The following is a 12,846-nucleotide window of genomic DNA, read 5'->3' as shown; positions in this document are numbered from 1 at the left end:
GTGGAGGGAGAGGTAGAGGTAGAGGGAGCTGCGGCCCCCACTACCTCCTGAACCTCTCTGACTCACTGTGAACCTCCACACATTCATGACAGGTATAGACTTTCGCGGCATTTAAGTTCACTTAAACTTTAAATCAATAACCTACTTTTAATTTTGTAAGTATAACACATAAATAAGACAGAATAAACGTCGTAATTGTTTATATTTTGGCGAAAATAAACCGCGAAGGATTAGCCGCAAGAATAACCTTAAGGTCGCTAAAAATTGAGATGTGTCTTAGTGACGTCAAAGGACTGGGCTCACACGAGCCAGGTGGAGAGTGAGCGTAGAGCTCAGTAAGGTCTCAGACCTCGTCCTGAGAACATCGTACTTACCTTCCCTTGGGATCTAACTCACGCCTCTCAGGTACCATATATCCCACCTGTTGATAAAATACCAAAACTTTTCTACTAGCTAGTAGGACACGTGAAGAAATTTTCAGAGGTTATGGGTACTCACAGCTAACATTAGAGGTTGACCCCCATATATATATATATATATATATATATATATATATATATATATATATATATATATATATATATATATATATATGAAGGAGGGATGTTAAAATTGCAGTTTTTATAACTGTAGTGTAAGCGCGCCTCTGGCAAAACAGTGATGGAGTGAATGATAAAAGTTTTTTTCCGGGCTACCCTGCCTTGGTGGGAGACGGCTGATGTATTAACAAAAAAGAAATCCAAATATTCTTCCTTGAAGCCTTTTCATCCACTTCTCCAATGCTATGGGTCCCACAATTTACACCAGAGGTGGACCCTATATATATATATATATATATATATATATATATATATATATATATATATATATATATATATATATATATATAATATATAATATATATATATATATATATATATATATATATATATATATATTATATATATATATATATTATATATATGTATAAAGTATATATATAGGAGATGAGATGAAAAGCTGTAAGCCTTCTCCCTGAAAGCTGGCTGCCTTGGATCAAAGTCTAGCGCAAGCTGGACGCCAAGGTATTGGTCCAGTGTGGTGAGAATGGTAAGGCACTGCGTACCTTGTTCCAAGGTTCGTAGGTTCGAGTCTCCTTCAGCCAGGGATCAGTGTTTGTGTATATTTCGCCTGCTCTTGCGAATTCCTTATATATATATATATATATATATATATATATATATATATATATATATATATATATATATATATATATATATATATATATATATATATATATATATATATATATATATATTATTTAACATTTGTTTACTGGTATATAAATGTATATCTGAAAATAAACTTACGCAAAAACATTGTAATTCTTCTTACGTTGACAGGTGACAACTCTGAAAGAGCAGATACGAGAGACATCGAAGAGGTCTGTAGGAGGGAACATCCGTGGCTGTAGGAGACCGTCTGTGGCTGCTGCAGGAGACTGTCCGTGACTGGGTATAATGAAGGAATCTGGTCAAGTTTGGAGCAAGGGAGACATTATGTCTTAACGGACTTGTGTTCAATACCATCTCATGCAGCAGCTCTGTTAACATCTTTGACAGAGGAGTGCACAGGGTCTTGTATGGATTGCCCACGTGCACTCAGTAACTCCAGCAGCAGCAAGTACGATTGAGTATATACACAATGGACATGATTCACGTAACACTTCAAACGAGCAGTGGAAGTCGGTTCAGTCAGTTGTTTTTCTCATTAATGTCGCCAAGATATATACACTGAGACAATTACGGTAGAGTGCGCAACTACCTATTTTTACTGACCTATCGAGTGCTTGCGTGTGAGTGAAGGAAGAGTATTGTTGAACCTCTAAGTAATTTGTATTTATCAAACTCACGAAAAAATGTTCCAGAATTGTCTGACCAAAGGGAAAAACGTTACTGGGATATGCCTAAAAAAATGAAATTCGCTTAAAATAAATTTAGAACTCTCACTGTGTATCAGTAACATTTTGGTTTCATATATATGTGAAACAGTGAAGTCTAACTGAGCAATAAGAGTAACTATTGAACATGTAGTGAGGAAAGGTAGTACTGAACATGATATCTGAAGCTCGCCTGCCCCGCCACCTGCACTCGGCTGGGATATTTGTTTTACTCTTTTCACCCCAACACGACCCACCAGCACCTGACGCCTCAACTTATTAACATCCACGGACACCTGCGGCAACTGTGGCCACGCACACGCACGAGAAAACACAATTGATAAGCGGATTAGCAAATAAACGTCAACATATGCTACTGCTGCCAGGGATCAAACAACTGCTATGCGCAAATAAACGACAGATATTGTTAACGAGTAAATGAACGTCAGTAACTAATATTACGAAAGGATAGCCTTCAACACTGTGAATATTAACGAGAACAAAAATCTCGCTGAACAAAGTTTGTTCACCCTAAGGAAATAATTTGAATCCTGAAATATTACAACTTGACAATAAAACCATGAACCGGGACACGTGTTGCGGTCATGAACCTGTGACAGACAATCCTCAACTCATTACTACCTGAACATATACTCCTGCCCTTACCCCCCCCCTCCGGTCACCCCATAGCACCCTGAAGCATTTTCCCGCACTTTGAAATGGATCTGAAAGTGGCGTATGTGTAGACAAAAGAAAAAAAAGATGATTGCTATCAATAGCGTGTGTCAGTTCTATGATGAGCAACTTGTACATCTGTGTCTCTGGCAGACCAGTTACTGCTTACCAATTCAGGTAAGGCCCCGCTTGTGACGTTGACAAGTGATCTGAGGAGTATATGTTGTTCTTGTGATCAGCTGATTCTTTATCATTGTCAGTGAATGGAGCCACAGAAAACACTGCTCTTAGTGACGTGTGACCAAGTGCTGGGAGAATCTATTGTTAACCTCGTAGAGATGAACAGTGCTGAAGGACCTTTATCATAATATAATAAAAACTAATAATTAATTAATAATATAGGGAGAACTCTATTATCTGTCTAAGGAACTATTATCAAGTGCCTGAGAACTGCATAGTGTGGTATTTGAGTATCATACTTCCTACAGTGGAAGACTTGGTGATTTGAACGAAATCATAAATAGTGATCTTAGAAACCTGCGCAACTGATATAGTTGATTGTGTATATTAATATTCTCTATACAGAAAATGATCGACAAAGAAGGTATAGATATGGAAGAAATATTGCCACGAACTAGTCCAAATGACAAGTTGTGCACTGATAATAATAATAATCGAGGCCAACGACGACCTACTAGAATAGCAGAGAAATATGGGCTACGGCCCCGGACCCTCGTCAGGAGACTTCAGCTGGAAAGAAGAAGAGATGATCTACCCCAGTCGAAAACACCAAAGAACAGACCTCCGCCGCTGTCTAAGTACAGGAGAAAGACAGCCAATGCCAGGGAGCGACATCGTATGAAAGAAATCAACGATGCTTTCGAAACCCTTCGTCGTGTTCTGCCGGATTTCTGTAGTCGTCGAGCGGCGGCGGCCATGACAAAAATCACTACACTTAAGCTCGCTGTCAATTATATCAGGGCTCTCTCTCACATCTTGGAAGATGGACATTCCGGGGATATTAATTTCTTCGACGGCCTACAATTTGATGAGATTTCTGTGGGCAGCCCACTGGCGCCACTATCCTCTCATACCCTCAGTTCGCACTACACAGCTCACTTAAGCCACACACAAACTTTCCCCTCCAACTCTCGTCCGTCTTCCACCGCCTCCCCAGTCCTAGTCCGGGGCTCTCTGGGAAGCACGAGTGACCTCAGTGACCTCCTGTCTGACGACTCCTGCGTCTTAGAGGACGCCTTCGATGACATTCCTGCTCTGCCAGAAGCTGACCCCTTCGCCCTCCTCCTAGTGCCAGATGGAGAGGCTCTGGCGCTGGGATCATAGTTATTAACAGTCAAGTTTTAAGGGCTTATCGATTATGAATGTAGATAACTCAGATTCTGAGAATCTGGGCTTCGAGTAGTTAGATTATGAGAACCAATAATGTAAACATTTAGGCTCTGAAGGTAAAATTAAATTCTAGAACATTAAACACCGACAATTTAGAGACTGAAGATATTGGTTGTGAGATTTATTCATACTTCAGAGTTTATAGTACAAGTGGGTGTGAAAAATGCCTCGTCTGCTTATTGTGCTTAGCAGTAAGAGCCATAATTATGACAGAATTTTTCCAATATTTGCAAAGTATTAGTTCCTCATGTAAATATACACACACTAATAGACTGTATTAGATAAGGGTGAGTTTTATGTCCTGGGTTAACCTTATTTAAATCTAAATATTTTGACCCATTTTTTCTGAGTTAGAACATCTGAAGATGTAAGGAAGGTTTGAGACAAGAGTTCCAGTGCGGTACTCTTCTGTCTTCATTATGTAAACAGTTAACGTCGTGTGTCTAAAGCTATATTATCCGGTTTCTGCTTGTTCCACTGTTTGTGTTCCACTGTTTGTGTTCCACTGTTAGTGTTCCACTGTTTGTGTTCCACTGTTTGTGTTCCACTGTTTGCCTCATCTCCTAAGTTTTTCGGTTCGCTCTGTGACTCTTCAGGGTCCAACTCTTCCTCATGAATATATCTAGATTTTCTCTTTTTAAGTTTTGTTTTATCATATCTTATCTTCTCTTTCCCACGTTTTATCTTCATACTTCTCTCTATATTCACCTGCCTTTTTATTTATCATTCATACTTTCTGTCGCTTCCACCTGATCTCTAATTACACACACACACACACTCACACTCACACACACACACACACACACACACACACACACACACACACACACGCACACCTACACGCACACCTACACACACACACACACACACACACACACACACACACACACACACACACACACACACACACACTCAATAATAACCCACATGGAGTAAGAAACACAGAAGACTAATTGATTTGTATATTTCGATCCCTTGTTAGGATCCTCTTCATGGATGGATGTTATGCAGATATTTATTTGTAGGATTTTAAAGAGGCCAGAGTCGGTGTGTAGATATATCTTGTTACTGGAGAAATGCGACGCAGTTTGAGTGAAAGTGATATTCTGTCAGTGATTTGAGTCATGACAGGCACTGCAGTGGTGATTATATAATACATCCATGGTGTATATTTCTGGTTGTATTTTATGACTCTTTATATGTAAACAGACACATGGCAAGTTTTAACTGTTTTAATTTAAAAATTAGCGACTTTCAAATAAATGCGGGTAACTGAAACAAGTTCATAATTGTCCTACTGTTTCTGTCTTAATTTATTTACAAACTTTTAGCTTTTAAATAAAGATAAGAAGTTTTAATCTAAGCAAGCAGAGACCTCTTGTATCTGAGAGAGAGAGAGAGAGAGAGAGAGAGAGAGAGAGAGAGAGAGAGAGAGAGACCAGGTTAAGATGGGTACTGTCTGCAACAAGCAGATTGTGTTGTATGGGCTTTAATTAATGTACTTGTAACAGTAAAAATAGTTATAAGTATGACCATAATTTTTTAAAGGGGTGGACTGGTAAGCCAGCGGAAGGCCTCTGTCAGATGAACAAAAGCTCCAAAGGCGGGCTATCACCTGACTAAGACCCGGGTGAGGAAACGCTTGTCCTGTTTTCTGACGAACCTTACATAACCAAACCAACCAAACCATACCACGGGTGGAGAACGCGTCGGTCTGGAGTTTTATGATTCTCTGACAGTGAGTTCAAGCCCCACCTGTGGTATGCTTTGTTTACAATCGTGTCACGACGATTTCGTGAGTCAGTTACCTAACCTAAGTTGTCACAGTGGAATCTGAATTAATAATACGTTCTTTGAACTTCACATTAAAAACGTTGTGCTAGTATCATACTCTGATATCCACACTTGTTACACTCACAAGCATGAACAACACCTGCCCAACATGAACAACACCTGCCCAACATGAACAACACCTGCCCAACATGAACAACACATGCCCAACATGAACAACACATGCCCAACATGAACAACACATGCCCAACATGAACAACACCTGCCCAACATGAACAACACCTGCCCAACATGAACAACACATGCCCAACATGAACAACACATGCCCAACATGAACAACACATGCCCAACATGAACAACACATGCCCAACATGAACAACACATGCCCAACATGAACAATACATGCCCAACATGAACAACACATGCCCAACATGAACAACACATGCCCAACATGAACAATACATGCCCAACATGAACAACACATGCCCAACATGAACAACACATGCCCAACATGAACAACATATGCCCAAAATGAACAACACCTGCTCTACATGAACAATACATGCCCAACATGAACAACATATGCCCAACATGAACAACACATGCCAAACATGAACAACACATGCCCAACATGAACAACACATGCCCAACATGAACAATACATGCCCAACATGAACAACACATGCCCAACATGAACAACATATGCCCAAAATGAACAACACCTGCTCAACATGAACAATACATGCCCAACATGAACAACATATGCCCAACATGAACAACACATGCCCAACATGAACAACACATGCCCAACATGAACAATACATGCCCAAAATGAACAACACCTGCCCAACATGAACAACATATGCCCAAAATGAACAACACCTGCTCAACATGAACAATACATGCCCAACATGAACAACATATGCCCAACATGAACAACACATGCCCAACATGAACAACACATGCCCAACATGAACAACTGCCCAACATGAACAACACCTGCCTAACATGAACAACACATGCCCAACATGAACAACACATGCCCAACATGAACAACTGCCCAACATGAACAACACCTGCCTAACATGAACAACACATGCCCAACATGAACAACATATGCCCAACATGAACAACACCTGCCCAACATGAACAACATATGCCCAACATGAACAACACCTGCCCAACATGAACCACACATGCCTAACATGAACAACACATGCCCAACATGAACAACATATGCCCAACATGAACAACACCTGCCCAACATGAACCACACATGCCCAACATGAACAACACCTGCCCAACACGAACAACACCTGCCCAACACGAACAACACATGCCCAACATGAACAACACCTGCCCAACATGAACAACACATGCCCAATATGAACAACACCTGCCCAACATGAACAACACCTGCCCAACATGAACCACACATGCCCAATATGAACAACACATGCCCAACACGAACAACACATGCCCAACACGAACCACACATGCCCAACATGAACAACAGATGCCCAACATGAACAACACATGCCCAATATGAACAACACCTGCCCAACATGAACCACACATGCCCAACATGAACAACACATGCCCAATATGAACACCACATGCCCAACATGAACAACACATGCCCAATATGAACAACACATGCCCAACATGAACAACATCTGCTCAACATGAACAACACATGCAAAACATGAACAACACATGCCCAACATGAACAACAGATGCCCAACACGGACAACACATGCCCAACATGAACAACACCTGCCCAACACGAACAACACCTGCCCAACATGAACCACACATGCCCAATATGAACAACACCTGCCCAATATGAACAACACCTGCCCAATATGAACAACACATGCCCAATATGAATAACACATGCCCAATATGAACAACACATGCCCAACATGAACAACACATGCCCAATATGAACAACACATGCCCAATATGAACAACACATGCCCAATATGAACAACACATGCCCAATATGAACAACACATGCCCAATATGAGTAACACATGCCCAATATGAACAACACATGCCCAACATGAACAACACATGCCCAATATGAACAACACATGCCCAATATGAACAACACATGCAAAACATGAACAACACATGCCCAACATGAACAACGCATGCCCAATATGAACAACACATGCCCAACATGAACAACACATGCCCAACATGAACAACACATGCCCAATATGAACAACACATGCCCAATATGAACAACACATGCCCAATATGAACAACACATGCCCAATATGAACAACACATGCCCAATATGAACAACACATGCCCAATATGAACAACACATGCCCAACATAAACAACACATGACCAACTGGAACAACACATGTCCAACATGAACAACACCTGCCCAACATGAAAAACACATGCCCAACATGGACAACACCTGCCCAATATGAACAACACCTGCCAAACATGAACAACTCCTGCCCAAGAGCAGTTAGTGTACCACACACGAGGTACAGGAATCATCAATATACCACACACGAGGTACAGGAATCATCAATGTACCACACACGAGGTACAGGAATCATCAATGTACCACACACGAGGTACAGGAATCATCAATGTACCACACACGAAGTACAGGAATCATCAGTGTACCACACACGAGGTACAGGAATCATCAATGTACCACACACGAGGTACAGGAATCATCAATATACCACACACGAGGTACAGGAATCATCAATGTACCACACACGAGGTACAGGAATCATCAATGTACCACACACGAGGTACAGGAATCATCAATGTACCACACACGAGGTACAGGAATCATCAATGTACCACACACGAGGTACAGGAATCATCAATATAGAACACACGAGGTAAAGGAATCATCAATGTACCACACACGAGGTACAGGAATCATCAATGTACCACACACGAGGTACAGGAATCGTCAATGTACCACACACGAGGTACAGGAATCATCAGTGTACCACACACGAGGTACAGGAATCATCAATATACCACACACGAGGTACAGGAATAATCAATGTACCACACACGAGGTACAGGAATCATCAATATACCACACACGAGGTACAGGAATCATCAATATACCACACACGAGGTACAGGAATCATCAGTGTACCACACACGAGGTACAGGAATCATCAATGTACCACACACGAGGTACAGGAATCATCAATATACCACACACGAGGTACAGGAATCACCAATGTACCACACACGAGGTACAGGAATCATCAATATACCACACACGAGGTACAGGAATCATCAGTGTACCACACACGAGGTACAGGAATCATCAATTTACCACACACGAGGTACAGGAATCACCAATGTACCACACACGAGGTACAGGAATCATCAATATACCACACACGAGGTACAGGAATCATCAGTGTACCACACACGAGGTACAGGAATCATCAATGTACCACACACGAGGTACAGGAATCATCAGTGTACCACACAGCAGTACCATCACATAAGAATATAAGAATGGCGGAGCACTGCAGCAGGCCTACTGGCCCAGACAAGGGAAGACTTTCTCAAAACCAGCCATTGCCACCCGCCTATTAGTTCAACCTTCACCAACACTTCAGATAATAATCAAACCCAGCCTTGTCACTCATATATTTGTCTATCTTGTTTTAGAAGCTACGTAAGGTTTGAGCTTCTGTAACTCTACTTAGAACATTGTTCCACGCATCAACAACTGTTTAAAAAAAGTATTTACCTACTTAACAGGCTGACACTACTGAAGTGTCCTAGGTCAGGCTGACACTACTGAAGTGTCCTAGGTCAGACTGACACTACTGAAGTGTCCTAGGTCAGGCTGACACTACTGAAGTGTCCTAGGTCAGGCTGACACTACTGAACTGTCCTAGGTCAAGCTGACACTACTGAAGTGTCCTAGGTCAGGCTGACACTACTGAAGTGTCCTAGGTCAGGCTGACACTACTGAAGTGTCCTAGGTTAGACTGACACTACTGAAGTGTCCTAGGTCAGGCTGACACTACTGAAGTGTCCTAGGTCAGGCTGACACTACTGAAGTGTCCTAGGTCAGGGTGACACTACTGAAGTGTCCTAGGTCAGGCTGACACTACTGAAGTGTCCTAGGTCAGGCTGACACTACTGAAGTGTCCTAGGTCAGACTGACACTACTGAAGTGTCCTAGGTCAGGCTGACACTACTGAAGTGTCCTAGGTCAGGCCGACACTACTGAAGTGTCCTAGGTCAGGCTGACACTACTGAAGTGTCCTAGGTCAGGCTGACACTACTGAAGTGTCCTAGGTCAGGCTGACACTACTGAAGTGTACTAGGTCAGGCTGACACTACTGAAGTGTCCTAGGTCAGGCTGACACTACTGAAGTGTCCTAGGTCAGACTGACACTACTGAAGTGTCCTAGGTCAGGCTGACACTACTGAAGTGTCCTAGGTCAGGCTGACACTACTGAAGTGTCCTAGGTCAGGCTGACACTACTGAAGTGTCCTAGGTCAGGCTGACACTACTGAAGTGTCCTAGGTCAGGCTGACACTACTGAAGTGTCCTAGGTCAGGCTGACACTACTGAAGTCTCCTAGGTCAGACTGACACTACTGAAGTCTCCTAGGTCAGGCTGACACTACTGAAGTCTCCTAGGTCAGGCTGACACTACTGAAGTGTCCTAGGTCAGGCTGACACTACTGAAGTGTCCTAGGTCAGGCTGACACTACTGAAGTGTCCTAGGACAGGCTGACACTACTGAAGTGTCCTAGGTCAGACTGACACTACTGAAGTCTCCTAGGTCAGGCTGACACTACTGAAGTGTCCTAGGTCAGAGTGACACTACTGAAGTCTCTTAGGCCAGGCTGACACTACTGAAGTGTCCTAGGTCAGACTGACACTACTGAAGTCTCCTAGGTCAGGCTGACACTACTGACGTCTCCTAGGTCAGAGTGACACTACTGAAGTCTCTTAGGCCAGGCTGACACTACTGAAGTGTCCTAGGTCAGACTGACACTGCTGAAGTCTCCTAGGTCAGGCTGACACTACTGAAGTCTTCCAGCTCAGACTGGCACTACTGAAGTCTCCTAGGTCAGACTGACACTACTGAAGTGTCCTAGGTCAGACTGACACTACTGAAGTCTCCTAGGCCATGCTGACACTACTGAAGTCTTCCAGCTCAGACTGGCACTAATGAGATCTCCCAGTTGAAGCTGGCACTACTGAAGTCTCACATGACATATGACAGGGAAACACAGATAGATTTAGTTTCCACTCTGTAACTATCGTATAGAATAGTGTAACAGCACATTGCTGATGTATCCAGTTTTGACAAATACTTGGAGACAGAAAGATAAGAAACTCCATCTCTCCACTCCACCTCAACCCATCTTCCATAGTCGGTCATCAACCCACCTTCCATAGTCGGTCATCAACCCACCTTCCATAGTCGGTCATCAACCCACCTTCCATAGTCGGTCATCAACCCACCTTCCATAGTCGGTCATCAACCCACCTTCCATAGTCGGTCATCAACCCACCTTCCATAGTCGGTTATCAACCCACCTTCCATAGTCGGTCATCAACCCACCTTCCATAGTCGGTCATCATCCCACCTTCCATAGTCGGTTATCAACCCACCTTCCATAGTCGGTCATCAACCCACCTTCCATAGTCGGTCATCAACCCACCTTCCATAGTCGGTCATCAACCCACCTTCCATAGTCGGTCATCAATCCACCTTCCATAGTCGGTTATCAACCCACCTTCCATAGTCGGTCATCAACCCACCTTCCATAGTCGGTCATCAACCCACCTTCCATAGTCGGTCATCAACCCACCTTCCATAGTCGGTCATCAACCCACCTTCCATAGTCGGTTATCAACCCACCTTCCATAGTCGGTCATCAACCCACCTTCCATATTCGGTCATCAACCAACCTTCCATAGTCGGTCATCAACCCACCTTCCATAGTCGGTCATCAACCCACCTTCCATAGTCGGTCATCAACCCACCTTCCATAGTCGGTTATCAACCCACCTTCCATTGTCGGTCATCAACCCACCTTCCATAGTCGGTCATCAACCCACCTTCCATAGTCGGTCATCAACCCACCTTCCATAGTCGGTCATCAACCCACCTTCCATAGTCGGTCATCAACCCACCTTCCATAGTCGGTCATCAACCCCCCTTCCATAGTCGGTCATCAACCCACCTTCCATAGTCGGTCATCAACCCACCTTCCATAGTCGGTCATCAACCCACCTTCCATAGTCGGTCATCAACCCACCTTCCATAGTCGGTCATCAACCCACCTTCCATAGTCGGTCATCAACCCACCTTCCATAGTCGGTCATCAACCCACCTTCCATAGTCGGTCATCAACCCACCTTCCATAGTCGGTTATCAACCCACCTTCCATAGTCGGTCATCAACCCACCTTCCATAGTCGGTCATCAACCAACCTTCCATAGTCGGTCATCAACCCACCTTCCATAGTCGGTCATCAACCCACGTTCCATAGTCGGTTATCAACCCACCTTCCATAGTCGGTCATCAACCCACCTTCCATAGTCGGTCATCAACCCACCTTCCATAGTCGGCCATCAACCCACACTCCATAGGTCGGTCATCAACCCACCCTCCATAGGTCGGTCATCAACCCACCCTCCATAGGTCAGCCATCAACTCATCCTCCATAGGTAAGCCATCAACCCACCCTCCATAGGTCAGCCATCAACCCACCCTCCATAGGTCAGCCATCAACCCACCCTCCATAGGTCGGCCATCAACCCACCCTCCATAGGTCAGCCATCAACCCACCCTCCATAGGTCGGCCATCAACCCACCCTCCATAGGTCAGCCATCAACTCACCCTCCATAGGTCAGCCATCAACTCACCCTCCATAGGTCAGCCATCAACCCACCCTCCATAGGTCAGCCGTCAACTCACCCTCCATAGGTCAGCCATCAACTCACCCTCCATAGGTCAGCCATCAACTCACCCTCCATAGGTCAGCCGTCAACCCACCCTCCATAGG

General features: G+C 43.7%; 1 protein-coding gene across 1 annotated transcript; it reads left to right on the top strand.

Moving 5' to 3' along the window:
• The first annotated feature begins 341 nt into the window (after positions 1–341).
• Positions 342–5,266, top strand: LOC128689915 (neurogenic differentiation factor 4-like). Its single transcript, XM_053778381.2, has 2 exons — positions 342–405; positions 1,383–5,266. The coding sequence occupies exon 2, from the start codon at positions 3,182–3,184 to the stop codon at positions 3,935–3,937; it is 756 nt and encodes a 251-aa protein (XP_053634356.1). The 5' UTR covers positions 342–405; positions 1,383–3,181; the 3' UTR covers positions 3,938–5,266.
• Positions 5,267–12,846: the final 7,580 nt, after the last annotated feature.

Source organism: Cherax quadricarinatus, unplaced genomic scaffold (assembly GCF_038502225.1).
Source record: "Cherax quadricarinatus isolate ZL_2023a unplaced genomic scaffold, ASM3850222v1 Contig1460, whole genome shotgun sequence".
Lineage (NCBI taxonomy): Eukaryota > Metazoa > Arthropoda > Malacostraca > Decapoda > Parastacidae > Cherax > Cherax quadricarinatus.
The sequence above is the reverse complement of the archived record's forward strand: the minus strand, read 5'-3'. Positions and strand labels throughout refer to the sequence as shown.